The sequence below is a fragment of the Nicotiana sylvestris genome, chromosome 8, assembly GCF_000393655.2.
Source record: "Nicotiana sylvestris chromosome 8, ASM39365v2, whole genome shotgun sequence".
NCBI classification, from domain to species: Eukaryota; Viridiplantae; Streptophyta; class Magnoliopsida; order Solanales; family Solanaceae; genus Nicotiana; species Nicotiana sylvestris.
This window is the reverse complement of record NC_091064.1, coordinates 219,630,120-219,656,831: the sequence shown is the minus strand read 5'-3', so window position 1 is coordinate 219,656,831 and position 26,712 is coordinate 219,630,120. Positions and strand designations below refer to the sequence as shown.

At 38.1% G+C, this 26,712-nt stretch overlaps 1 protein-coding gene across 1 annotated transcript; it reads left to right on the top strand.

The window, feature by feature from the left end:
• Positions 1-12,622: 12,622 nt before the first annotated feature.
• Positions 12,623-13,520, top strand: LOC104229941 (dirigent protein-like). The gene has a single exon (XM_009782674.2). It carries the CDS (start codon positions 12,705-12,707, stop codon positions 13,278-13,280), a length of 576 nt encoding a protein of 191 aa, XP_009780976.1. The 5' UTR covers positions 12,623-12,704; the 3' UTR covers positions 13,281-13,520.
• Positions 13,521-26,712: the final 13,192 nt, after the last annotated feature.

The window sequence follows — 26,712 nt, the reverse complement described above, 5'->3', positions numbered from 1 at the left end:
CGATTCTTCCCTTGATTCTGTCCCTTTCCATAAGCAATCGCTCTATTTGTTGATTCTGCGTCCCCAACACTTGAGCGTTGTAAAGGAGTTGATCCTGAAACTCATTCATCTGTTTCTCCATTAGGGCCATTAGATCATAGTAGCGCTTCCTATCTGCTCTGGCATCTCGGGCTTGTCTGAAGATCCGCTCTTTGAGAGTGGATATTGTTTCTCTCAATATAGTGATGTTCCTTTCGTGGTCCCTCTTCATTTTTTGCATAGACCGTGCTCGCTCTTCTGCCTTCTTTATCCGTTTCACCTGGATTCTCGCTAGACCAGCTTTAGATTTTTCCAGGTGTTCTTGATACTCGAGGACTTTCTTCTTTAGACCGTTTATGAGCCTTTCATCAGCCCAGCTTCTCTTTGGGTTTCTGCTGGCTATTCTCATTTCCTGGATTTGAGCTTTGAGGACCTCGTTTTCCTGAGCAAGTTCTCTCTTTTCTCTCTCATCTGCAGTGATAGGCAAATCTTTCTCAAATTTCAAATCTATAACTTGCTTCTCCAACTTGCCTATTGTAACCCTGTACTCGTGCTCTTTAGCCAACCAATCCCACTGTTCTTGCGACGCCTTGACGAATTCCTAGAGATGGGGTCTTTTAGCCGGCCTTTTGTGCTCAAGTTCTCTCATGTACCAAGCAAGGTATCCTGGCGCCACTTCGCCTTTGGCCTGATCCTGCACGCAAGTATCTGCCTTTAAATATTGGCATTCACTCCAGATCTGACGGACTCTTGCTTCAGGGAACTGTCCGTCAGGGCTAATCTCAATTACTTGAGCAATAAGATCTTCCTCCTGTGGCACTGTTTGGCATCTCCCGAGTTGTCTCAAAACCCGTTATGCCACGTAAGGCTGAATGCTCTTGAGCCCCATCAATAGAAAGTGGGTCCTAGCTGCCGGCATATGGATGACCTCGTCAACGGGCAACCATCCTAGTGTCCACTGTATTTGGCTGGCGGTGAGGGTCCGAAAGAATGATGTCCATGTCATAACTCTCTCGGGTAGACTGACCCCCTTGATTCTTGTGTAGAACTCTTCTATGCAAGTTTTTTTTGAGGAACCATAACTCAAGAGCTGGGAACGGTGGTAGAGATGCTCAGTCATCCATATTTGTAGCAACAAGTTACACCCCTCAAAAAAGTTCCCTCTGGCAATGCAGGCTGTGAGAGCTCGGAAGATATGAGATACTATCATAGGCGCAAGAGTGCTTTCATCTTGAGTGATCAAGGTACTGACGACCCCGGCTATTTTCAGATCAATGTTTCCGTCTTTCCTTGGAAATACCAAAAGGCCCAAAAAGGTTATCATAAAAGCCACCCGTCTATGCTCGTCCCATTTCTGACGGTTACTTTTGCTGCATAACTTGTTACCCGGGTTGTTGAATCCTTCGACATGACCGTATCTGTTGTATATGAAGCGCGGATTACAAAACCCTGCGGCCAAATCTGGGTTATAGACCGTCCTAGGTATCTTTAACGAATCTAAAAACTGATGCACAATGACAGCTCTTGGAGCAACCAGGTATTTTTGCCTCAACGGAACTTCAGCATTTCAGATGTACCCGGCTATTTCCTCCAAAGTCGGGGTGAGTTCAAAATCGAAGAAGTGGAAGACATTGTGTGCCGGGTCCCAGCAGGTGACCAAAGATCTTATGATATCCCCCCGAAGCTGGATTTCCAAAAAACCCGTAAGACCTTTTAGATATTTCTTGACCTCATCTTGCCCTTCACCACTTAAATCATCCCACCATAGCCGCAACTTGAAAGGGATTTTAGTCATTATTAAAAAGGGTTCATTTTGCATCGTGCTCATCCTGCACATTTATTAAGGTGATTAAGCGAAAAATAAAATTTATTTGACTCAACCAATTGGCTATTTTTTAAGTTTTCACAGACTAAAAGAAAGATCCGGTTCCGAACACGGCCTTTCATCACTTCGGGAATGAAGATTTTGAGGTTGGGTGAGTCAACCGGTCAAAAATCCAAAAAATGACTACAAGTGGCCGTTTATGCAAAGTCAGTCTTCCGGCGTCCCTTTTGGGAACATTCGGCTATTTTGACAAAAACGGCGTCACCCGACTTATTTATGACGAAAATTAAAATTTTGACATTTTTGTAAAGGGGAGGTTGGACACGATGAGGGTTGCCTACGTATCCCGCACCCTGTGAGAATCAAACCGGCGTAGTTCGGGTTGATAAAACAAACTTCTTTTGAAAACAAGACTCTTTTCAATGGCAAATAAAACCATTTTTCATAAACAAAACCCCTTTTTTCATTTTCTCAAAAATTCGACAGAGTTTCGACGCTATTTGGACATTGATTTTTTTTCAAAACAGGCGATTAACTACCTCTATCTCTCTTTCCTCAAAGTATTCAAAAGTCGGTCAGCATGCAAGTCCGAAGCAAACAAATGCACAGGTAGCAAGTTGGATGCATCAGGATGGTCTTTTGTCATTTTGGTACACCTGTCCTAGACAGACCCAACCCCTGTGTTGAGCCTCCAAAGTCAAATGCACATGATGCAAACAAACGTTCCTACTAGGGATCCGACATGAAGCTGACTTATTCTAGGTTCGTAACCTGGGTATTTGTTCTAGACTATGTACCCGAGCGGACAACTCGAGTCGAGGAGGGGGCTACGTACCGGGGACCCGCGAGATCGTCCGGCTTTGTAACTTGTCCGGCCTCTTTCTTATTTCAGGGTATGACACTAACAGAATAGGGAGTCTCAACCAGTAAGCACATCCCCGGAGGTAAGAAGAGAAGGGTTTTGGCACAGTTTATATACAATTCAGATAATATCAAAGCGGTAAAAGCATCATTTAGCACATTAGGCCCAAACAAGTAAAAAAATAAGATAAAACAAGCCAATTAAAAGAATTATTTAAAGCTCGAATTCTGAACCCTGAACCAGAGATTCTGGGTTCGCTCCCCAGCAGAGTCGCCAGAGCTGTCACACCTCCTTTTTCACCTGCGCCCGCAGGGGCGTAGGGGGAGTTTTTCCAATTAAAGGACAATCAAAACGGGATTTATTTATTTATTTCAGAGTCTCCACTTGAGAGATTTATGGTGTCCCAAGTCACTGGTTGAATCCCGAATCGAGGAAAGGATTGACTCTGTATTACAGTCCGCGAACCAAAAATCCGGGTAAGGAATTCTGTTAACCCGGGAGAAGGTGTTAGGCATTCCCGAGTTCCGTGGTTCTAGAACGGTCGCTCAACTGTCATATTTGGCTTATTTATCTGATTTTAATACATGTTGAACCTATGTGCAAATTTTAATTGTTTACCGCTTTTATTATTATTATTATTTTTAACGAGAATTGCAACGTCGTGAAAATACATCTCGAACCACATCACATCAATGCACCCGTGGTTATTGACACATTTCAACTCTATTGAGATTTGGATTTGGGTCACATAAATGTGCACCCGAGTTCAAGAAAGTAAATTATTAAAGGCGCGCCTAAAGCGACTAGCGTATTATTATTTTGGGTAAAACCGTAAAATTTTGCTAAACGGCCCATCCCGAAATCTAAGTAATTTTACCAACACGTATAGAGGGCCCCGCAGCTTGTGTACTTTTGTTTGTCGAGGCTCATCTCATTCATTATTTTTAAAAGGAATTTGCAACGTCGTGGAAATGCATCTCGAACCACGTCACAATCAATGTACCCGTGAGTAGCGACACATTTCGACTTTCGTTGAGATTTGGATTTGGGTCACATAAATGTGCACCTGGGTTTAAGAAGGTAACGTTATTTAAAGTACGCGCCTAAAGAGACTAACGCGGGGTTATTTTTGGGAAATGGCCGTGAAATTCGCTAAACGACCCGTCCCGAAATCTAAGTATTTTAATATATACAATTATCGAGGGCCCCGCAATCTATGCATTTTATTTGGCGAGGCTCATCTCGTTTATTTTAAAAGGACGATCCTAAAGTGACTACATCTTTTCTATTAAGTTCGTCTCTAAACACAAAATAAAGGTCCCGACCAATTGTTACTTAACTCTATTGTATGATTTTTAAGGATGGTCTTGTGATCGAGCCCGTTTCCTACGACCAGATTTCATGTGTTATTCGAGCCACGTTCAGCATTCTGCTCACAGAAGTGGATTCGAGTCTGATCTAACATACACAAGCTATTTCCAATCACTTTACATGATGAAGCCAAACCCAGTATTTCAACTTTTGAGCAAATGGACTGCCAACAATCATTATCCACCTACTGTTGACAATATTAAAACCTTCATAGCTAATGAACTAACAAGTTTAAACAGGCGGGTTCAATAGAACAAACTCATATTATCTTCATCTTATCCCACTTATTTAGCTAAACAGTTTTGACAATAATGGGCATGCTTAACTATTCGGGAAAAGCACAATTAACTTGGAAGTTTGATTTTTCAATTCTATGCTACTAAAGTTGGTATTAAACTACTAAATTTACAACTACAAAAGGCAAATTAATGGTCCAATACAGTCCTTATCAGATACAAACTCCACAGTCCACATTCTTCATTGAGTTATAAAGATAGACTATACAACTTATTATTTATCTACTAAATTACAGATGCACTAAGTACTCTACTACTCGAGCATTTTCTTTTCACTTTTACATCTCACAGCTACATCACAGTGTGATTCGAAAGTGTACCTAGTAATAGACAATAGAAGAAGAAGAGGAGGATCAGCAGAGCAGTAGCAAACAACAATAGCAACAACCAGTAACATAGTGACAGAACAACCTAGTAACAGATTTAAAAAGAAACCAGCAGAATTCCAGCAACACCCAATGAAACAGTAGCAAATAACCAATAGCAAACTCAGGAAGAACCAATTGAAACCCCAGAAATACCAACCAACAACACCAATGAAACAACAACAGTACTAGTTCTGATATTCAGCAGTAAAAGAAAAGACCTCACTTTTCAGTTTCTTAGCTCTCAAACACTGAACCTTTTAGGATTTAAAACCAGCCTGTTTTTTACTCTCAAATTACTAAACTTTTAAATGTTAAAAATCCAACCTAGACTCTCTAAAAAAACTGAAAGAGAACTGATTTTTCTCCCCCCAAAAAACCAGCCCCAAATCTGTCTTAAATGACTCTATTTATAACCCAAAAACAAGCCTGCTATTTCTGCCTTGAAACTATCAGATTCTAACTGCCCATCCCCCTTTGAGTCCCATTACTTAATGTCTTCTTGTTTGAAGTTATTTTGTTCCCCATACTTGCATGCCTTGTTCCCCACTATGTATTAAACAATGCCTTATTTTAATATTATTAGTGCTTAGTAGACAGAGCACTCAAATTAATCATTTTTTAAAACTTTAAATCCCAAAATACCCCTGAAACTATTGAAATTGCTATTCTATCCCATCAGCTATATCCAATCCTCCTAATCAATTAACCAAACTATAGCAGCTATAACCAATCTAAGTGAGAAATCCTAACAATTGACTAATCAAATCATATGAGACTAACTCCCAATTGACAACACTTAGGAATCAGTTCATCATGGTCAGATTCATATCAACTATCAAGATCAGATTCATATCATAACAACATTAAGATTCATCAAACTCAAATCACAATTTAAACTTGAAACTCAATTCAGACCAAATATCATCAAAATAAAGATTCAGTGATTAAACTAACACACTTCTAGATTAAACCTAAACAAGAACAAATGAACACTGTCAACATACTGAATGAAAACAAACTGACTTCATATGCAAGAAAGGATGAACAACGACAAGAAAAGAAACAACATAACATAACTAAGAAAAGATAGAAACTAGAACGAGGAAAGATAATTAAAACAAGCAAGAAGAACTACAGATTCATGAACTTGTACTACTGCTCACTACGTTCGATCATGGAAATACGCAGCTCATTGATATCCGTTTAACCAAAAGACAAGATGAAAATAAAAAGGAAATAGACCTTCATTGTTGCCAAAATGGATTTCCCAAGTGATTGAATACAGAAAACTCTTTGAGCAGAGCTGTACAGCAAAGGCAAATACCGAACAAAAGCTTCAAGCTAATGTTCCAAGAAATTCGAGCAAATCTAGAACCAAGACCCCGTCGGAAACTCGAACTCGCAGACTGAAAATGAGTCATTTTTTAATGGAGGGTTTTGAAGGTTTTGAGCCAAAGTTTCATGGCTGCTCGAGCATGATGACTGACGGAGTGTGTGGTCATTTCTGTGAAGGCTGCTGGTCGACGACTGTGGAGCTGGAGTGGCGGACTGTTGGTGACTGGTTGACGAGTGATGATGTTGGGTCTGTTGGTGGCGTTGGACGTCGATTGAGAAGGCTGGCCAGTGATCAGCAGTGCAGTGACGGGCGAACTGGCTGGAGCTCACGACTGGAGGGTCGTTGGGCTGTAGGTTGTCGACGGGTTGATGGAGTCGACGGTGGTCGTTGGTAGCAGGGTTGGCGTGAAGGGAGGTGGTCGTTTGGACGAAGCTGGTGGTGGCTGCTGGACGTGGTCGTGGTGGACGTGAGGCGGGTTGTCGACGAGTTGATGGAGTCGTCGGTGGTCGTTGGTTTGAAGAAGAAGAAGAAGAAGGGCAGCCATGGATGTCGAGGGAGAAGGAGGGGTCGTTTGGAGAAGATGAATAGAAGAGGGGCGGGTGGTTTAGGGTTTTTTTGTTAGGGATTGGAAATGAAAATGAAAATGGAGAAAGGGGGTGGTCGTTTGGGCTATGGGGCAGACCGGGTCGGGGATGGGGTATGGGCTGGGTATCTGGGCTATCTTGGATGGGTTTCAATTTCAAGGGGAAGAAAATTGTTTGGGATAATGGACTTTAAATTGATTTGGCCCAAATATGACTTAACACTCTTTTATTTTGCTTTTCTTTTTCTGAAACTAATAAAACAAAAAATTCCAAAAATCTTAAATTAACTTATAGGACTAGATTAGTTTATAAAAGTACTAATTAACTTTTAATAACAATTAATACACACACAATTAAATAAAATCACACAACTTAGACATTAAATGCTAAAAATGCAAAATACATTATTTTTGTGATTTTTTTATTTTTGTAAAACAAACTTAATTACTCCTAATTGTAGAATTAAATCCTAAATGCAAATGCGACATATTTTTTTGTATTTTCTTATTAATTAAAAAAATAAACATGCACAGACAAATACAAATAACTATCCAAAATGCCACGAAAATTCTCAAAATTGCACACAAAGGAAAATTGTTTTATTTTGAATTTTTTGGGAGTAATTCTCATATAGGACAAAAATCATGTGCTCACACTGGGGGCCTCGGGTAAGTTTCGAGGGGTTGAACGGATCATTTTTAAGTTAAAAAAATTGCAGATTTTGGTTTTAGCTGTTGCATGCATTTTGGTCTTTGCGTTCGCGAGTGGACCCGTGCATTTGCGAAGGGTCAGGAAGGGAGGCGTTAGGTTTGTCCTTCGTGCTCGCGAAGGGCCGGAATGGTAAGCATCACGTTCGCGAGAGGCCTGGTCGCGTTCGTGTAGGTTGGTGAAGCTGAGGCATCGCGTTCGCGAAGAAGAGTTTTGGTCAACGGAATTTTTTTGCTTCGCGAACGCGAGGCGCTGACCGCGTTCGCGAAGAAGGAAATTAAGACCTGGGCAGAAGGTTTAAAAGGTCATCTTGTCCGGAAATGTGGGGTTTATTTCTTCCATTGCTGGTTGTTTTTGAAGGGGATTGAAGAGGGATTCAAGGGGAATCACTTGGAGGTAAGATTCTTGGACTTAAAACTCGATTCTAATGTGAATTCCACCTAAATAATCATGGAAATTAAGCCAAAAATTGAAGAACTAGGGCTTGGAAATTCATACCTTTGATTGAGGATTTGAAGGACAATTTGAGGTCGGATTTCAGAACTTTTGATATGTATGAACTCGTGGGGAGATAAGAAATCTATTGATGTAAAAATTATCGCATTCCGAGACGTGGGCCCGGGGGTCGTGTTTTGGTATTCGGGATTTTGTGTCGTATTTTGATTATTTTTGCTTGGGCTTCGTTCCCTTAGCATATTTTGATGTCCTCGTTCTGATTTTGGATAGATTCGACGTGAGTGGAGGTCGATTCGAGGGGTAAAGGCATCGTGAGCTAGAGATTTAACCGGTTCGAGGTGAGTAATGATTGTAAATAATGTTCTGAGGGTTTGAGACCCCGGATTGTACATCGTAAAGCTATATTGAGGTGACGCACACGCTTGATGACGAGCGTGGGGTCGTGCACTATTAGGGGATTGTGACTTGGTCCGTCCCGAATGACTATTTTACCGCGTATTTGACTGAAACCTATTTGCTATCATCATGATTTAGGCTGACTGCCATATTTGGGCCTTGTGCCAACTATTTAAACCCTTCGGGGATTTTTACTGGTATTTCCTCACTGTTTTGACTTTTTACTGAACTCAGTCATGTTATATTTCACTATTTTTCGTAGTCAGCCATGTTTACTTTGTTTTGACACTTGCATGACCTTTTTAATGATATTTTTAGGCTAAGAATCATGTTTTACTATTGCCCGAGTGGCTTGTGAGGATTTTGACTGAGTAAGGCCGAGGGCCTATGTTGTGAGGAAATATTTGATACTGATTATGAGGGCGAGGGCTTGAGATATGTATGCCACGAGGTGGCTTGATTGATATGAGGTCGAGGGCCTCGCGATGATGCCACGAGGTGGCTTGATATTGCGCTTGGGCCGTAAGGAGCCCCTCCAAGAGTCTTTACACCCCCAATGAGTGCGGGTACCCATTGTGATGCGAGATTGAGCCCGAGGAGCTGGTATTATTCTATGTGATTGCCCGAGGGGCTGGTACTGTTCTATGTGTTTGCTCGAGGGATTGGTACTGTTCTGAAATGTTGCCCGAGGGGCAGATTTGTTGACATGGTGCCCGAGGGTCGAACCCTTATGTGTTTATCTTTTTCTTATTTGCCTGTAACATTACCTGCTTAATTGTTGAAAATGGCTTTTCATGAAGTAAATTTTGGGTTAAAGGATTTTACCTATCTTTCACTGGTTTACTGTTTTAAATGGTTTTACTGGTTCATTATAGCATGCTTTTGTGCCTTAAGTGATTTCCTGCTTTCAGTCTTTATTTATGATTATTACTCACTGAGTTAGAGTACTCACTTTACTCCCTGTACCCCGTGTGCAGATTCAGGCGTTGCGGATCCTGCTAGTGCGAGTTGAGAGCTCCCGACAGATTTTGGAGTCCACGAGGTAGCTGTTTGGCATCCGCAGTCCCGTGTTTCTCCCCCTTATCATTTCTATCGCTTTATCAGACAGTTTGTAATAGTTTATAGACTTCTTAAACTTGTATTAGAACTTGTAGATACTCATGACTAGTGACACCCCGGTATCGGGCTGTGTTGGGTTATTTTTCGCGAATTATGCTATTATCTGTTAACTTTGGATTATATTATCATGCTTTAGATTTATTTCTTATGGTTTAATTGTTAATAATTGGATATGGGAAGTGTCGGCTGGTCTTGTGTTCACGAGAGGCGCCATCATGATCGGGTCCAGGTTTAGGGTCGTGATAATATCGCGCAAGGTCCAAGTCTGGTTCGATCTCAAAAGAATGACGATATTCTAATCATTGTATCACAATCCTTATGGTTAAGTCCTATTTAACAATTCTATCACTACTAGGAATTCGAAAAAAAAAATGTCTAAAAAAATCGACCAAAGTAGGTCGGTAAAGGCCAATAACTATCCAAAACGCGATCATTAACATGCGATCGATATTTTGAAGGTCGGAAGGGCCTATCGACCAACTTTGGTCGGTCAATTAAATTCAAAACAAAAAAATTGCCGAAAAAAACCAAAGTCGGTCAATTTTTTCCGACTAAAGTCTGTCGGTATTTTAATTATGTAATTAAAAAATGCACCATCTGGGAATCGAACTGGGGTCTGTACTGTGGCAGGATACTTATTTACCACTAGACCATTGGTACATTTTGTTTTAAGACTGTCTTTTATTTTATTTATACTCTTTAATTGTATTTTACCACTAGACCATTGGTACATTTTGTTTTAAGACTGTCTTTTATTTCATTTATACTCTTTAATTGTATTTTCGCACGAAAACAACCGACCAATGTCGGTAGGTTTTATTAAAAAACAAAATTACCGACCGAATTCGGTCGATTTTTTAAAATGACCAACCGAATTAACCGGCCGATTTCAGTCAGTTTTTTTAATATTTATTTTAATTTATTTTAAATGAAAAACCGACCAAAGTTGGTTGGTTTCTTCAAAAATAAATTTCACGGGACTCAAAAATAGTTTCCCGCATTATTGCGCCAAAGAAAACCAACCAAAGTTAGTCGGTTTCGTATAAAAAAAATAAATTTTTTTTTAAAAATCAGTTTTTGACCACGGTCGATTTTTGCCGAATTTCTAGTAGTATATCTCTATGTGTCGGTTTCTACAATTTTTCATGAGCTTGACACTAGCTAATAAGGAGTTTATGTTAAGTGTACTGAAACTATGATCACGCCCAACTATGCCTTATAAAAAGGACTAAGCGATCATTGCAAATATAATCCGGTTTACAAGTCCAAAGTCGAATCCCACAGGGAATTAACGTACTAATCACAACTGCTAGTTGCGGAAGAATTCACGTACTCAACTTCCAAAAATATTGAATAATGAGTTGAGTATTTACTAACTAACAACAAGGTAATTAAAAAGTTGTAATTTTATTACTAACAAAGCAAATGTTGTAGACAAGATTGGAAAGGTCTAGGGTTATGATTTCCCCTCTTATCGGAATCCTCTCTGTTACGTCTCTTATAAATTTGCCTAGATACTCTCTACCGATCGTGAGCACTTTAGGTTTCGTAATTCTCTTCCGAGCAAATACAACAATTTACTAAATGTATTCATCCGAACTACGCTAGCTAGCACTAGTTTACTGCTCGCTAAGATCGCACCAATGTTTCGTTATTCCTAATCCCACCTTTAAACCCTCCGTATTGATCCCCATATGTGTTAGGAGTGATGTTGTTCAACAACTACCTAAATATGTACCATTTTCCAAGTAGTACACACTAAATAGGCATAGCCGATTGATGGCCCTTCAATCAACCACAATAATCACGTAGTTGAACAAGTAGATAAAATTCAATGGCAAATTTATATTAAACGCAACAAAAATTCTTCCTCCAAGAGGTTCCATCAAACCCTAGAATAAAGAGTTTAGCTATTCATAATTGTTTTCAAAACTACAATATAAGAATTCATCACCAATAATAGAAAAAGGAAAGAAAAAAGATAAAAACTTGTTTCCGAATCTTCCGTCTTGCTCCTTGCTTGTTCTTGCCTTCAAAGTTCTCCTATAATCCAAGATACCCTCTTTTTGGACGAGCTGGGCTTCATATAGGTCAAGGGAAGTCGCCTCAGGAATCACAATTTTAGCCTTGGAATATATTTTCTTTGCGCGAACGCGCACCTGGGCAGGTGACCGCGCATCTGGCCGCGCACTTTGGCCAGTTTCTGCTTGACTGGCGTGGCCTAGTGCGCGGCCGCGCACCTAGGCAATTTTTTTCACTCTTCTTCGTTCTTCTTTTTTTCTTCTTTTTAAGTACACTAACCTCCTTTGATCCTCGAACGAACTCTCAATTTACTCCATAAGTTTTTACTTGGCCTTCAATGCTCCACATTAGCTCAAAAAAAGCTCCCTAACCTCATTGTAGCCACGTATTGCTCCAGCAAAGCATAAAGTGCTCAGTTAGAGAAATTTACATACTCCCTCTGTTCCAATTTATGTGAACCTATTTCCTTTTTGTCCGTTCCAAAAAGAATGACCCCTTTCTAAATTTGGAAACAATTTAGCTTAAACTTATAATTCTACTCTTAATGAGAAGCTTTTATAATCACACAAATATTCTGGACCCTTTTTTGACTTGTTTAGGACCACAAATTCCAAAAGTCTTCATTTTTTCTCAAACTCCGTGCGTAGTCAAACATGTTCACATAAATTGAAACGGAGGAAGTACCATTTAACACTCAAATATCAGTAAAGTACAGCAAATTAGAGTGTAAATAGTGGCCAAAATACATAGTAATAGCCTACCATCAAACTACATATAATATAATATAATATAATATCACGTCAAATTATCCGAACTGTTTATAATAAACAAGATATGATAACCTGAAAATTCGAATAGACCAAAAATAAATTATACACGATTAAAGTAAAAATCCTTTATACTAACTTCAATGTAATTGCGTGATATTTCAGCACTGCAATTTTACACTAATTTGTTGGAAAACGAAAGGAAAAACTGTTGTGGTTGATTTCGTAGACATGGCTTGAAATCCAATCCGATATTGCCATGGAAATAAGACATACCTTTATGTTTCTGTTGCATATAAAAAATGATTATAGCTACCAAGAAAATATTCATCTGATATAGACTTAAATATAAGAAAAAAAACAATATCCATGAAATTTGCCTTAGTTTTTACGTCTACTAAATGGGCATTTTAGATCCCTTAAAAGCCAAGCTTGTTAATATTTTGGACCATTTTCTGTTACAAGACAACCCTTGGAAGAAATTAAAAAAGAAATCCCCCTATATATAACTCAAGATTAAAAATTCAACCTTCAAATTCTTCATTTCCAACCAATTCTTGGATAATTCTCTCAAATATGGCAACCAAGAAATCTAATTCTATGGCCATTTTAATTTTCCTTTTCCTTCTTTGTCACATAAACTTCTCTATAGTAGAATCAGCCAATAAAATACGCGCTCGCCACCCGTGTAAAACCCTAATGTTTTATTTCCATGACATAATCTACAATGGTGAAAATGCCAAAAATGCAACTTCAGCTATAGTTGGAGCTCCAGCATGGGGAAATTTTACAAAATTGGGAGGACAAAACCATTTTGGAGATTTAGTTATTTTTGATGATCCAATTACTTTGGATAACAACCTTCATTCAACTCCAGTTGGAAGAGCACAAGGTTTTTATTTTTATGATAAAAAAGAAATATTCACTTCATGGTTAGGGTTTTCATTTGTTTTCAATTCTACTGAACATAAGGGTAGTATTAATTTTGCCGGAGCTGATCCATTAATGAACAAAACTAGGGATATTTCGGTAATTGGTGGAACTGGTGATTTTTTCATGACAAGAGGAATTGCTACTCTCAGGACTGATGCCTTTGAGGGTGAAGTTTATTTTCGACTTCGTGTTGATATTAAACTTTATGAGTGCTGGTAATAATTTTAGACGTTATTATTGTTGTTATTATTGTTGGCATTCTTTTTTTGTTTTTTTCTTTTTTATGTGGGAGAAAGAGAAGAGGTTGGTTGTTTTTGTCTTTATTTTGGAGGGTTTATTGTTGGTTAAAACATCCAAGAATTTTGTCAAATAAGATGCAACATTTAATTTTCAATTTAAGTTTTTTTGTATTGATAGTGTAAAAGTATTAAATACACATTTATCCTGAGGTTTGCGAAATGGTTCAAATTTACCCTTTGTTAATAGTTAAGGTAAAATATACCCCTATCTTCCGAATTATATTGAACTAGCCAGATCCCACTTGTAGAATTTTACTGGGTTATTGTTGTTGTTGTTGTTGTTGTTGTTGTTGTTTTACCATCAAAGGATGTGGTTTAGTGGATGTGACTGATCTTCCCTTAACCAGAGATCTCGGGTTTAAGCCTAGGATATGGAAAAATCCTTGGTAGGGAGCGCTTTCCTCTGAATGGAGCCTTACGCGGCGCGAACCCGAATATAATCGGGTTCCAATACAGATACCAAATAACGGGTGAAAAATAAAAAAGAAAATCTATACTTTTACAAAGTCTCATGTGTTGGAAAGCTTCTTCCTTTAGTAATTAAGGCATATTTTGATTAATTTTGTAACAGCGGGATTATATTTGATCCCAACTTTAAATTAAGAACAAATTTGAACTATTACACAAAATTCAAGGAAATTTTGGACTTTTTTCCTTAATACAATCATGTCACTTATAAAGTATTTGTAGATAATTTTTATGATAAAATTGATTAATAGGCTAATGAAAATGTACAATTGACCCACTATAAAATGTTAAATTATAAATAGTTGATTTAACTTTCCATGCTCATAGAATCTCCTCTTTTCTTGTTTTCCCACCAGTGTCCAAGCTTAGACATATGGTACTGTAATAAAATAAGTCAAAATTTGTGACAGCCCAGATCATATTGTCCGCTTTGGACTTAGGCCCGTACGGTTTTAAAATACGTTACTAGAATTTAAAGTTTGTCTACTTATATATCTAATATCTCTCCCGTGTTTTATCGATATGGAATTCGCCCAGGGTGTCACAAAATTCCTGCTTATTAGCTGATTACTTTAGTTTCAAACATATTGGGTAATCAGAAAAACCTGCTTGCTTACCTACGTCGAATCTTCACAAGAAGAAAAAAAGGGGAATTTTATAGTATTTGCTTTAATATTAAGGTTTTGTTATTGGCTTAGACAAGATTTAACTTCTCTCTTTTTTTTGTTGGTCAACTTTTTCTTTGTTAAATTATAGGCTAACCTGATATTCTGTTAAATTGACATCTTAACTGCCTAACACACTTATTAATCAACTTCATACCCGAATTTTAGCTAATCAACTTCCTAATGCAAAGTCAATACTTAGCTTCCTAATGTTTTTTTTTTTTCCTTTCATCTATCAGTTTTCATTTTCTCTTTTGTCACTTTAAATAATGGCTCGCTTCTGTTTTACTTCCTAACTTCATTTCTCTAAAGAATTTGAAAAATGTTTTACAATTTCAGGCTTGTAAATTAAAGATTTTTAATCTATATGTAGATGACATTATGTACACAGAACACCCTGCTATCATTAGGACACTATATATTTCATACTTTGCTGTAGCATTATCATTTATCCAAGATCACGTTACGGAATGATTTCCTTCATTGGCTTTGAATATTCATGGATCTACTGGTTCTTTTTATTTTACCTGAGCCGAGGGTCTATCCAAAACTGCCTCTCTTCTTTTTCATGGTAGAAATAAGGTCTGCGTACATACAGGGGTGACCCTTCCCTAAAGTATATATAGCAACTGCTTTAAACCCCACATTTGTGGGGGCCCATTATTTTACACCTAAAAGGCTACATATACGTTTAAAAAAAGCTTCTGCAAGGTGAAAAGGTTTGATTTCTTTTTTTAACATGTATAGATAATAAGGATTTGCAACTCCTATAATTTCTGTCAAAGAAATTTCATTTGAAATGAATATTGAATCCGAATTTTGTAAGAAACGTGTGATATATAGGTAGAAACAATTTGATGAGAATGTTGTTAATGAAATCTCAAAATCTCTCGAAGAGTCCTTTAGAGTTGATTACTTTTTATATATAATAGACAAATCTATTATTTTTTTACTTCAAAATAGATTTGAACAATTCGAAGCATATAAAAATATTTTTGATTTTCTATTTAGCGGTAAAATATTAAGATCACTAGATGATGAAAATTTGAAAAAAATATTGCCTTAATTAATCTTGAATATTCCTTAAAGCATAATAATCAATTTGATATTGATGGTTTAGATTTATTTTCTAAATTAAAAGTGTTAGGAAAAATAGTACAATTAGAAAAAAAATATTTTAATTGATATACTCAATCAAATGAAAAGATTTGCTTCTTTTCCAAATACATATATTGCTTATAGAATAATGTTAATAATTCTTGCTATTGTTGCTATAGCAGAAAGAAGTTTTTCAAAATTAAACTTGATAAAATCTTATCTAAGATCAATAATGTCTCAAGAGAGATTAAATTAATTGGCTACATTGTCAATTGAGAAAAACTTATTAGGAGAAATTGATTATAAAAAAATTATTAATAACCTTGCATATGAAAAAACTAGAAAAATAGACTTTAAATAAATAAAAATATTTTTTCAAAAAAAAGTTAAGGGATCTCATAAAGTTTGGCTTTAAGCCACAAATTAAATTTGTAGGAATATCCCTACGTACTATCCTTCCCAGACTCCACCTATGTGATTCCACTGAGTTGTTATTGTTGTTACTTTGAATATTCGTGGACAAGTGAGAGACGAAAGTTAATTATAGTTCAAGTCAGATAAATCTCGTCCACTAAAATTATACTGTAACGCTTGTCAAAAATCCAATATTCCGCCTAAACATATTGGATGGAAGTGTACTGGACTGAATGTTAACCCAAGTCTATAACAATTACTACTTGAAATACTGTTTATGGAAGTAAAATACGTACATTTACTTGAATTAAGGAATATTTCAAAGTTTCCTCTCCTAATCCAACGAATTTGTGACATTACTAGTGTGATCAAGGTGTTGAATGTCAAAGTCCCGTAAAAGGAGGCCTAATGTTTAGGATTTAAATATACCTCTTATTTGTTTCCTCATTTTTTTAAGGCATTTGTATCTTCTCTCTTTAGTATTATTTCACTTGTAATTTTGGAGTTGAATAAAATATTGGTTGTGTCTGAGGAAGTAGGCAAAATTGGCCGAACCTCGTAAATTCTGGTGTTCCTTTTATTGTTGTCTTATTGTCTTATTTATTATTTAGTGGCTGCCATAATTTTTGGTATAGTAGTTGTGACTCATTCACATTATATACATTTGGCTTCCGCAACAATTGGTATCAGAGCCAAGGTACTGCCTAAGTATGCTCTGTGGTTGCAGCATAGTCCGATCTTCCACATCAGAAAAGATTTATCTTGGTAACTGAGTCAAGGTTCTGTCTGAGTATGCTCTGTGGTTCCAGCTTATTCTGATCTTCCACGCTAAAAAGGATATAATCTTGATTTGTGTCATCAGCTATTAAATAATATTTGTGTCAAAGATGGGAGACAATAAATAAGAAGAATCTACATCAAGTGTCAATAATACGTCATCATTGGCATCTTCGCTTATAGAATTGTGTCAAATGCGAAATTTGCGGTAGAAATTTTTGACGGGTCAGGACATTTTGGGATGTGGCAAGGCGAGGTTCTAGATATCCTTTTTCAATAAGGGCTAGATCTTGCTATTGAAGAAAAGAGACCAGATGTTATTGGAGAAGAAGATTGGAGAATTATCAACCGTGTTGCTTGCGGTACCATTATATCCTACCTTGCTAGAGAGCAAAAATATCCATACACAAAGGAAACTTCTGCAAGTAAATTATGAAAAGCACTTAAGGATAAATTTTTGAAGAAAAACAGTCAAAATAAATTGTACATGAAGAAGAGATTGTTTCGCTTCACTTATGTTCCTGTTATCACGATGAATGAACATATCACCAGTTTCAATAAGTTGGTCACAAATTTGCAAAAGAAGGATGTAACTTTTGATGATGGTGACTTGGCCTTGATGTTGTTGGGGTCACTTCCTGATGAGTACGAGCACCTTGAAACTACTCTACTCCATGGGAATGACGAAATTTCTCTCAGAGAAGTTTATTCGGCTTTGTACATCTATGAACAAAGAAAGGGAGAAAAACAAAAGGACGGAGAAGGAGAAGCACTGGTTGTGAGGAGTCGTTCTCAAAACCAAATGAGGACAAAGAAGGGAAAATCCAAGTCAATATCTAGAACCAACAAAGATGAATGTGCCTTTTGTCGAGAAAAGGGGCACTGGAAGAAAGACTGTCCGAAGTTGAAGAATAAGGCCAAACATAACAATGGAAAGGCCATTATGGATTCAAATGTAGCTGATTGTGATGATTCAGACTTCTCATTAGTTACAACAGAGTCATCAACATCATCAGACATATGGTTGATGGACTCGGCTTGTAGCTATCATATGTGTCCCAACAGGGACTGGTTCGTGGAATTTCAAGAAGGAGAATATGGAGTCATCCACACAGCGGATAACAGCCCTCTTACCTCATATGGCATTGGTTCAATACGATTAAGGAACCATGATGGAATGATCAGAACATTAACAGATGTTCGATATGTACCGGATTTGAAGAAGAATCTCATCTCTGTGGGAGCCCTAGAATCAAAAGGGTTCAAAATCATTGCAGAAAATGGGGTGATGAGAGTATGCTCTGGTGCACTAGTGGTAATGAAGGCCAATCGGAAGAATAATAACATGTACCGTTATCGCAGTGGTACAGTTATTGGGATAACGACAGTAACATCCAGTGACGAAAAAGAGGCAGAAGCAACCAGACTATGGAATATGTGTTTGGGACATGCTGGAGGAAAATCCTTGAAAACTCTATCAGATCAAAGATTGTTAAAGGGAGTAAAGGTTTGCAACTTGGAGTTTTGCGAGCATTGTGTCAAAGAAAAACAAATAAGGATTAAATTTGGTACAGCGATCCATAATACTAAAGGCATTTTGGATTATGTACATTCTGATGTTTAGGGTCCTTCCAAAACACCTTCATTGGGTAGGAAGCACTATTTTGTAACCTTTGTTGATGATTTTTCCCGAAGAGTGTGGGTGTATACAATGAAGAGAAAAGATGAAGTGTTGGGAATTTTTCTCAAATGGAAGACGATGGTGGAGAATCAAACAGGCAGGAGGATCAAGTGTATTGCACAGACAATGGAGGTGAATACAAAAATAATCATTTCAATAAGGTCTGTGAAAATAATGGCATCATCTGACACTTTACTGTCAGACATACACCACAACAGAATGGAGTGCCAGAACGTATGAACTGGACCTTGCTGGAGAAGGTACTGTGTATGTTGTCCAATACTGGCTTGGGCAAAGAATTTGGGCTGAGGCAATTACATATACATGTCACCTCATTAATCGCTTACCATCTGTTGTTATTGATGGCAAGACACCATTTGAAAAATGGTATGGAAAGCCTGTTGTAGATTATGACTCTTTGCACGTATTTGGCTCAACTGCATATTATCATGTGACAGAGTCAAAATTTAATTCAAAGGCAAAGAAGGCTATTTTTATGCGGATTACTTCTGGAGTCAAAGGATATCGCGTATGGTGTCCTATGACAAAGAAAGTAATATTCAGCAGGGATGTTACCTTTGATTAATATGTTGTGGTAAATAAGGTAACAGAAGATACCAAACAAAATGTGGGTGCTTCTAAGTAGGTGGAGTTTGAGGAAAAATTTATTATTCCTACACAAGAAGCAGAGGAGGAAACAAATGAAGATTATCCTCTGGAAGAAGAGCCAGTAGAGAGGGAGATTCCAACTCAGGAACCTCAACAACAACTTGAATCAATAGCAACCAGTAGGCTAAAAAGGACAATAACAAAACATGTTCGTCTTATAAAGATGGTTGCTTGTGCCGCCTCAATTGTAACTGATGATATTCCTACCACTTATAAAGACGCAGTCCAAAGTTCAGAAGAAGATAAGTGGAAGATTGCCATGAATGATAAAATATAGTCCCTTTATCAGAATCATACATGGAGATTGGCCAATTTCCCGAAGGGAAAGAAAGGAATTGGGTGCAAATGGGTATTTGCAAAGAAAGAAGGATTTCCTAACCAAGAAGATGTTCGCTACAAAGCAAGATTGGTGGCCAAAGGATATGCTCAAAAAGAGGGAATTGATTACAATGAAGTATTTTCTCCAATTATAAAACATTCCTCCATTAGAATTATGTTGGCTTTGGTAGCACATTTGGATTTAGAACTATTTCAAATGGATGTAAAAACTGCATTTTTACATGGAAACTTAGAGGAAGAAATCTACATGACTCAGCCAGAAGGATTCAAAGTTGCTGGAAAGGAAAATATGGTGTGCAAACTTGAAAAATTGTTGTACGGATTGAAACAATCTTCTAGATAATGGTACAAATTATTTGACAAGTTTATGTTGCGGCAAGGGTACAAGAGAAACAAGTACGATCATTGTATGTATTTGCGCAAGCTTAAAGATGGTTCCTTTATATACCTTCTCCTATATGTTGATGATATATTGATAGCTTCCAAGAATTCGAAAGAAATTGATAAGTTGAAGATTCAACTGAAGAAGGAGTTCGAGATGAAGGATCTGGGTGAGGCAAAGAAAATTCTTGGCATAGAGATAATAAGAGATAGACGTTCAAAGAAACTTTGTTTATCTCAGAAAGAATATTTGAAAAGATTACTACAACGTTTTGGCATAGATGAAAAGACTAAGCCAGTTAGTACTCCACTTGCTCCCCATTTCAAGCTAAGTACTACTATGTTGCCAAAAGAAGAAGCTGAACGAGAGTATATGTCAAAGGTACCATACGCAAATGATGTAGGTAGCTTGATGTATGCAATGGTCTGTACGAGACCTGACATTTCACAAGCTGTTGGAGTTATTAGCAGATATATACATAATCCAAGAAAGGAGCATTGGCAAGCTGTGAAGTGGATTCTACGGTATATTCATAATATTGTAGATGTTGGGTTATTTTTTGAGTAGGAATGCAATCAGTCTGTAGTTGGATATTGTGACTCAGATTTTGCGGGTGACCTGGACAAACGAAGATCAACTACTGGTTATGTGTTTACTTTTGCAAAGACACCAGTTAGTTGGAAGTCTACTTTACAGTCAACAGTTGCTTTGTCTACAACAGAGGCAGAGTACATGGCTATTACAGAGGCTTGAAGGAGGCAATTTGGTTTCAGGGGTTGCTTAAATAGCTTGGTATTGGACAAAAAAGTATCACAATTTTTTGTGATAGTCAAAGTGCTATTCAATTAGCGAAGAACTAAGTTTATCATGAAAGGACGAATCACATTGATGTTCGGTATCATTTCGCACGAGAAATCATAGATGAAGATGGAGCAACGGTGAAGAAAATTCATATTATGGAGAATCCTGCCAATATGCTAACAAAAGTGGTGACTGCAGTCAAGTTTCAACATTGTTTGGATTTGATCAATATTATTTAACACTAAAGATTGAAGATGAAGACACAATCAAAATTTGTTATGGAGAGAAAATTGAAGATGTGGAATTTTGCCAATGTGGAGATTTGTTGAATGTCAAAGACCCACATCGGTGGCTTGACATATTTGGTTGGGAATTTTTCCCTATAAAAGGAGGCCTAATGTTTAGGATTTAAACACACCTCTCATTTGCCTCCCCATCTTCTTAAGGCATTTGTATCTTCTCTTTTTAGTATTATTTCACTTGTAATTTTGGAGTGGAATAAAATATTGGTTGTGTCCGAAGAAGTATGCAAAATTGGCCGAATTTCGTAAATTCTGGTGTTCCTTTTATTGTTGTCTTATTTATTATTTAGTTGCTGTTATAATTTTTGGTATAGTAGTTGTGACTCATTCACACTATATACATTTGGCTTCCGCAACACAAGAAACCTTGACTCTGTTTACTTCAACGTTACTCCATGTAATACTGTAATTAATCATCAAACCTATAATTAATATACACTAGTTACAATATTTTAGCTCTGTATTAGCTGAAAGCAGGTTCAACAGATGGAAAGCATTTCAAAGGTCGGAAATGATGAATATTTTTATTAAATGTAGGGTTAATTAATAAAACAAATTAATTAATGTTGAGACATCACTATCCTTATTCTGGAAGCATGGTGTTTAATAATCCAAAACCTTAGTATTTTTTAATTTATTTTATCAAAACACACACACACTCTTCTATATAAAGAGACCAAGAATAGCAAGTCCTTCCCACTACTCACAAAGCCAATTAGAGCTCTTTTTCTCTCCCAAATTTTGTATAACAATAGTTTCTAAGTCATTATTTATAATTCTATGCATTCTTCTTCTCTCCATTTCTGCACAGAGCTACACTCGTCGTGCTCGCGCTCCTTGTAAGGAAATGGTATTTTATTTTCACGACATTGTTTATAATGGCAAAAATTATAAAAATGCGACTTCAACCATAATTGGCGCGCCAGAATGGGGCAATAGGACCATAATGGCAAGTCCTAACAATTTTGGGGACTTAATTGTGTTTGATGATCCAATTACACTAGACAATAATTTACACTCAACCCCAGTTGGAAGGGCACAAGGCATGTATTTTTACGATCAAATGGACACTTTTAGTTCTTGGCTTGGTTTCTCTTTTGTGTTTAATAATACAGATTATAAAGGAAGCTTGAATTTTGCTGGCCATGACCTTTTGATGAACAAAACTAGGGACATTTCAGTAATTGGTGGAACTGGTGATTTTTTATGGCTAGAGGAATAGTTGTTGGGAATAAACCCCCTATTAAAATAATATTCACGGTAATAAAAGCGGAATAATAATGTAGCACCGAGATACGGTAATTAATAAGAATAAAAGAGTAACAATGACACCAAGATTTTTACGTGGAAAACCCTTCTGAATAAGGGAAAAACCACGACCCCGAGAGGAACAACTGATATCACTATAGTAAGGAATTTTACACTTTGTAGGTCGGAGGTAAATACTCCAAAGACCACTACAACACTCAAAAGAAATAACCCTCTTTTGATATTCCCACCTCACTACAATATCGCTCACTCTCTATTTTCCTCACAGACTATTTTCTTATACCTTGTCTGTGAAACCTCACTCTTTCTTTCTCTCTTTGTTGGTGTGTAGAAATGAGAGTTGAAGCTCTCCTTTTATAGCCAAAGCTTCACCCTCTAAAGCCTACAATATTTGACAATTTACACACACTTTTCACAATTCAACAAAGTTGGCTACCAAACCAAAGAAATTCAACAAGGTTGGCTACCAACCAAACCAAGTCAACAAGGTTGGCTACCAAACCAAAGAAAACTCTTATTAGGCACATGCCTAATACTTCTTCAATGAGATGGACATCATCAATCTCCCCCTCCAGTCTCATTCATCTAGAGGAGGTAGCACTGTCTTCTAGTTTGAGTGCATGCCGACAAGTTCTTTGCATAGCTCGAACTTGTTCCTTGGTACCACCTTGGTCAGCATATCTGCGGGATTCTCACTTGTAGAAATCTTCAAGACTTTTAGAGATTCATCATCTACCATTTCTCGAATCCAATGATATCTCACATCAATGTGTTTGGTCCTTGCATGGTACATAGAGTTCTTGCTAAGGTCTATTGCACTTTGACTGTCACAATAGACGACATACTCCTTCTGATGCAATCCAAGCTCTTGAAGGAATCGCTTGAGCCATATCATCTCCTTGCCAGTTTCTGTAGCGGCAATGTACTCTGCTTCAGTTGTTGAAAGTGCAACGCACTTCTGCAACTTAGACTGCCATGATATAGCTCCCCCTGAAAATGTAAATAAATATCCAGTAGTAGATTTTCTGTTGTCAATGTCACCTGCCATATCAGCATCTGTATAGCCCTTCAAGATTGGATCAGATCCTCCAAAGCACAAACAATCTCCCGTGGTACCTCTCAGGTACCTGAGTATCCACTTGACTGCTTCCCAATGTTCCTTTCCAGGATTTTCAAGAAACCTGCTGACAACACCAACTGCGTGAGCAATATCAGGTCTAGTACATACCATTGCATACATCAAGCTTCCGACTGCTGAAGAATAAGGAACTTTAGCCATGTTCCCTTTCTCCTCCACTGTTGTAGGACACATCTTCTTACTCAACTTTAGATGACCAGCAAGAGGTGTGCTGACTGGCTTAGCATTCTTCATGTTGAAGCGTTCTAGTACACGTTCAATGTACTTCTCCTGAGATAGCCACAACTTTCTACTTGTTCTCTCTCGAACTATCTTCATCCCTAGAATTTGTTGTGCTGGGCCCAAGTCCTTCATATCAAATGACTTGGACAGATCTCCTTTCAACTTTGCTATCAACCCCTTGTCTTTTCCTACAATTAACATGTCATCCACATACAACAACAATATAATAAAGTTATTCTCAGAAAATCTTTTGAAGTATACACATGGATCAGAATAGGTCTTTAGGTATGTTTGACTTTTCATGAATGAGTCAAACTTCATGTACCACTGCCTTGGTGCCTGCTTCAATCCATAAAGACTCTTATTCAATTTGCACACCATGTGTTTCTTTCCAGCTACTTCAAATCCTTCTGGCTGCTCCATATAAATCTCCTCTTCCAAATCTCCATGAAGAAATGCAGTTTTCACATCCAACTGCTCCACTTCAAGATCTAGGCTAGCTGCTAAGCTCAAAATTGTTCGAATAGAAGTCATTTTGACAACAGGTGAGAAAATTTCGTCAAAATCAATACCTTTCTTTTGTTCGAAGCCTTTAACCACCAATCGAGCTTTGTATCTGACCAGCTTGCCATTTCCATCTTTCTTGAGTTTAAAGACCCATTTGCATTTGAGTGGTCTTTTACCCTTTGGAAGTTCAACCAGCTTGTATGTGCCATTTTTCTGTAGAGATTCCATCTCTTCTTGCATAGCTTTCATCCACTGGTTCTTTTCTGGATGGGACAACACCTCCTTAAGACTTTCTGGCTCCCCCTCATCACTGATGAGGACATACTCTGTGGAAGGGTACCTGCATGACTCTACCCTTGGCCTCTCTGATCTCCTCAGAGGTTGAGGTTGTTCTTCTCCCTGAGTGGGGTGCTCCACTTCCTCGACACCTTCATCAAGTTGCTCCCCCTGCTCAATAACCTCACCAGGTTGCTCCCCCTGCTCGGCAACCTCGTCGGTCGTACTTTCTGCACTTGTGGGATTGTTAGAAGTAGAAGGAATAGTAACAAAGTTAGGAATTATACCATTCTTCGCCTTTTCTGACATATCAGCAGCAGTTCCAACTTCACTTTCTCGGAAGACTACATCTCTGCTTCTGATGACCTTCTTCTTTACAGGATCCCACAGTCTGTACCCGAACTCTTCATCTCCATATCCGATAAATATGCAGGGAACAGATTTATCATCCAGCTTTGTTCTCTGCTCTTTTGGTACATGTGCAAAAGCTCTGCAACCGAACACCTTCAGATGCGAGTAGGACACCTCCTTGTTGGTCCAAACTCTCTCTGGGATTTCAAACGCCAACGGAACTGATGGACTCCTATTGATCAGGTAACAGGCTGTCTGAACTGCTTCACCCCAGAATGACTTAGGCAGTTTAGCCATTCTGAGCATGCTTCTCACCTTCTCCACAATGGTGCGGTTCATCCTCTCGGCTACGCCATTGTGCTGTGGGGTTCCAGGAACTGTCTTTTCATGTCTGATCCCATGACTTGAACAATACTCTTCAAATTCCCTTGAAGTGTACTCACCTCCATTGTCACTTCGGAGACGCTTTAGCTTTCGACCCGTCTCCCTTTCTACTAGAGCATGAAACTTCTGGAAAACTTGAAACACCTGATCTTTGGTTTTCAAAATATAAACCCATAATTTTCGTGAAGCATCATCAATAAAAGTAACAAAATATTTGTTACCGCCCATTGATTCAATTTCCATTGGGCCGCAAACATCATAATATACTAAATCAAGTATATTCAATTTTCTTTCAGACGATGTCTGAAATGAGACTCTATGCTGCTTACCAAATAAACAGTAGTCACAAGTTTTTACCGTTGTACCTTTGGCATAAGAAATGAGTGATTTCTTGGCAAGAATCTGCAATCCCTTCTCGCTCATATGACCCATTCTTTTGTGCTACAAATCTGCAGAAATCTCATCCTGTACTGCATTCAATTCACCTTGGCATATTTCTGCATTTGTCCTGTACAACGTGCCACGATCAACTCCCTTTGCAATCACCAATGATCCCTTAGTGAGTCTCTACTTTTGATTCGCAAAATAGTTCTCGTATCCATCTCGGTCTAAAGCAATTCCCGAGATCAAGTTCATCCGCAAATCAGGTACATGCCGCACATCCTTTAGAACCAATGTGCATCCGACATTTGTCTTGATACAAATGTCACCAATCCCCGCAATCTTTGAGTAACTTGTGTTACCCATTTTCACTGTGCCGAAATCACCTGCTACATATCTGCAAAAAAGATCTCTTACCGGTGTGGCATGGTGAGATGCCGCTGTGTCAACCACCCATTCCGACTCTGGACCTGACAGGTGCATGCATTCCTCTTCCTCATTTATAAAGAGGACAACATTATCATTATTTTGCACCATGGCGGCTGTGTTGTCGTCATTCTTCTGGCCACTGGTTTCACCTTTGCCCTTCCTTGGATTTGGGCAATCTCTTTTGAAGTGACCTGGTTGATTACAGTTGTAGCAATTTCTGACTCTTGATTTGGATCGGTTCTTTGACTTCCCACGAGCTCCGGATCTACCATAGTTGTTCGAACTCCTTTGATAACTCATGCCTCTACCTTCTGTGATGAGAGCCTGTCCTTGATTTTCAGGCTTCTTTCTCATCTTCTCATTGAGTAGAAGAGCCGATGTGACATCTTTCAACTCAATAGTAGTCTTACCGTGCAAGATGGTTGTTGCCAAATTATCGTACGAAGATGGCAACGAGTTCAATAGCAAGATGGCTTTATCTTCTTCCTCGATTTTCACTCCGAGGTTGGCAAGCTGTGTGATTAGTCCGTTAAACACATTTAAATGTGACAAAAAATTCGTACCTTCACTCATGTGTAGGGCGTATAACTGCTTCTTCAGGTACAATTTATTTGTCAGCGTTTTGGACATGTATAGGCTTTCCAACCTTGTCCAAATTCCACGTGCAGTGTCTTCATCAATGATGTTATTTACCACATCATCTGATAAGTGCAACCTGATTGCACTAGCAGCTCTTTCATCCAAGTCAGCCCAATCCTCAGCTTTCATGGTATCAGGCTTTTTGGAATCAACATCTAGA

Coding starts and splice junctions, on each gene's coding strand:
- LOC104229941 (XM_009782674.2), top strand. CDS start 12,705: ATGGCAACCAAGAAATCTAATTCTATGGCCATTTTAATTTTCCTTTTC.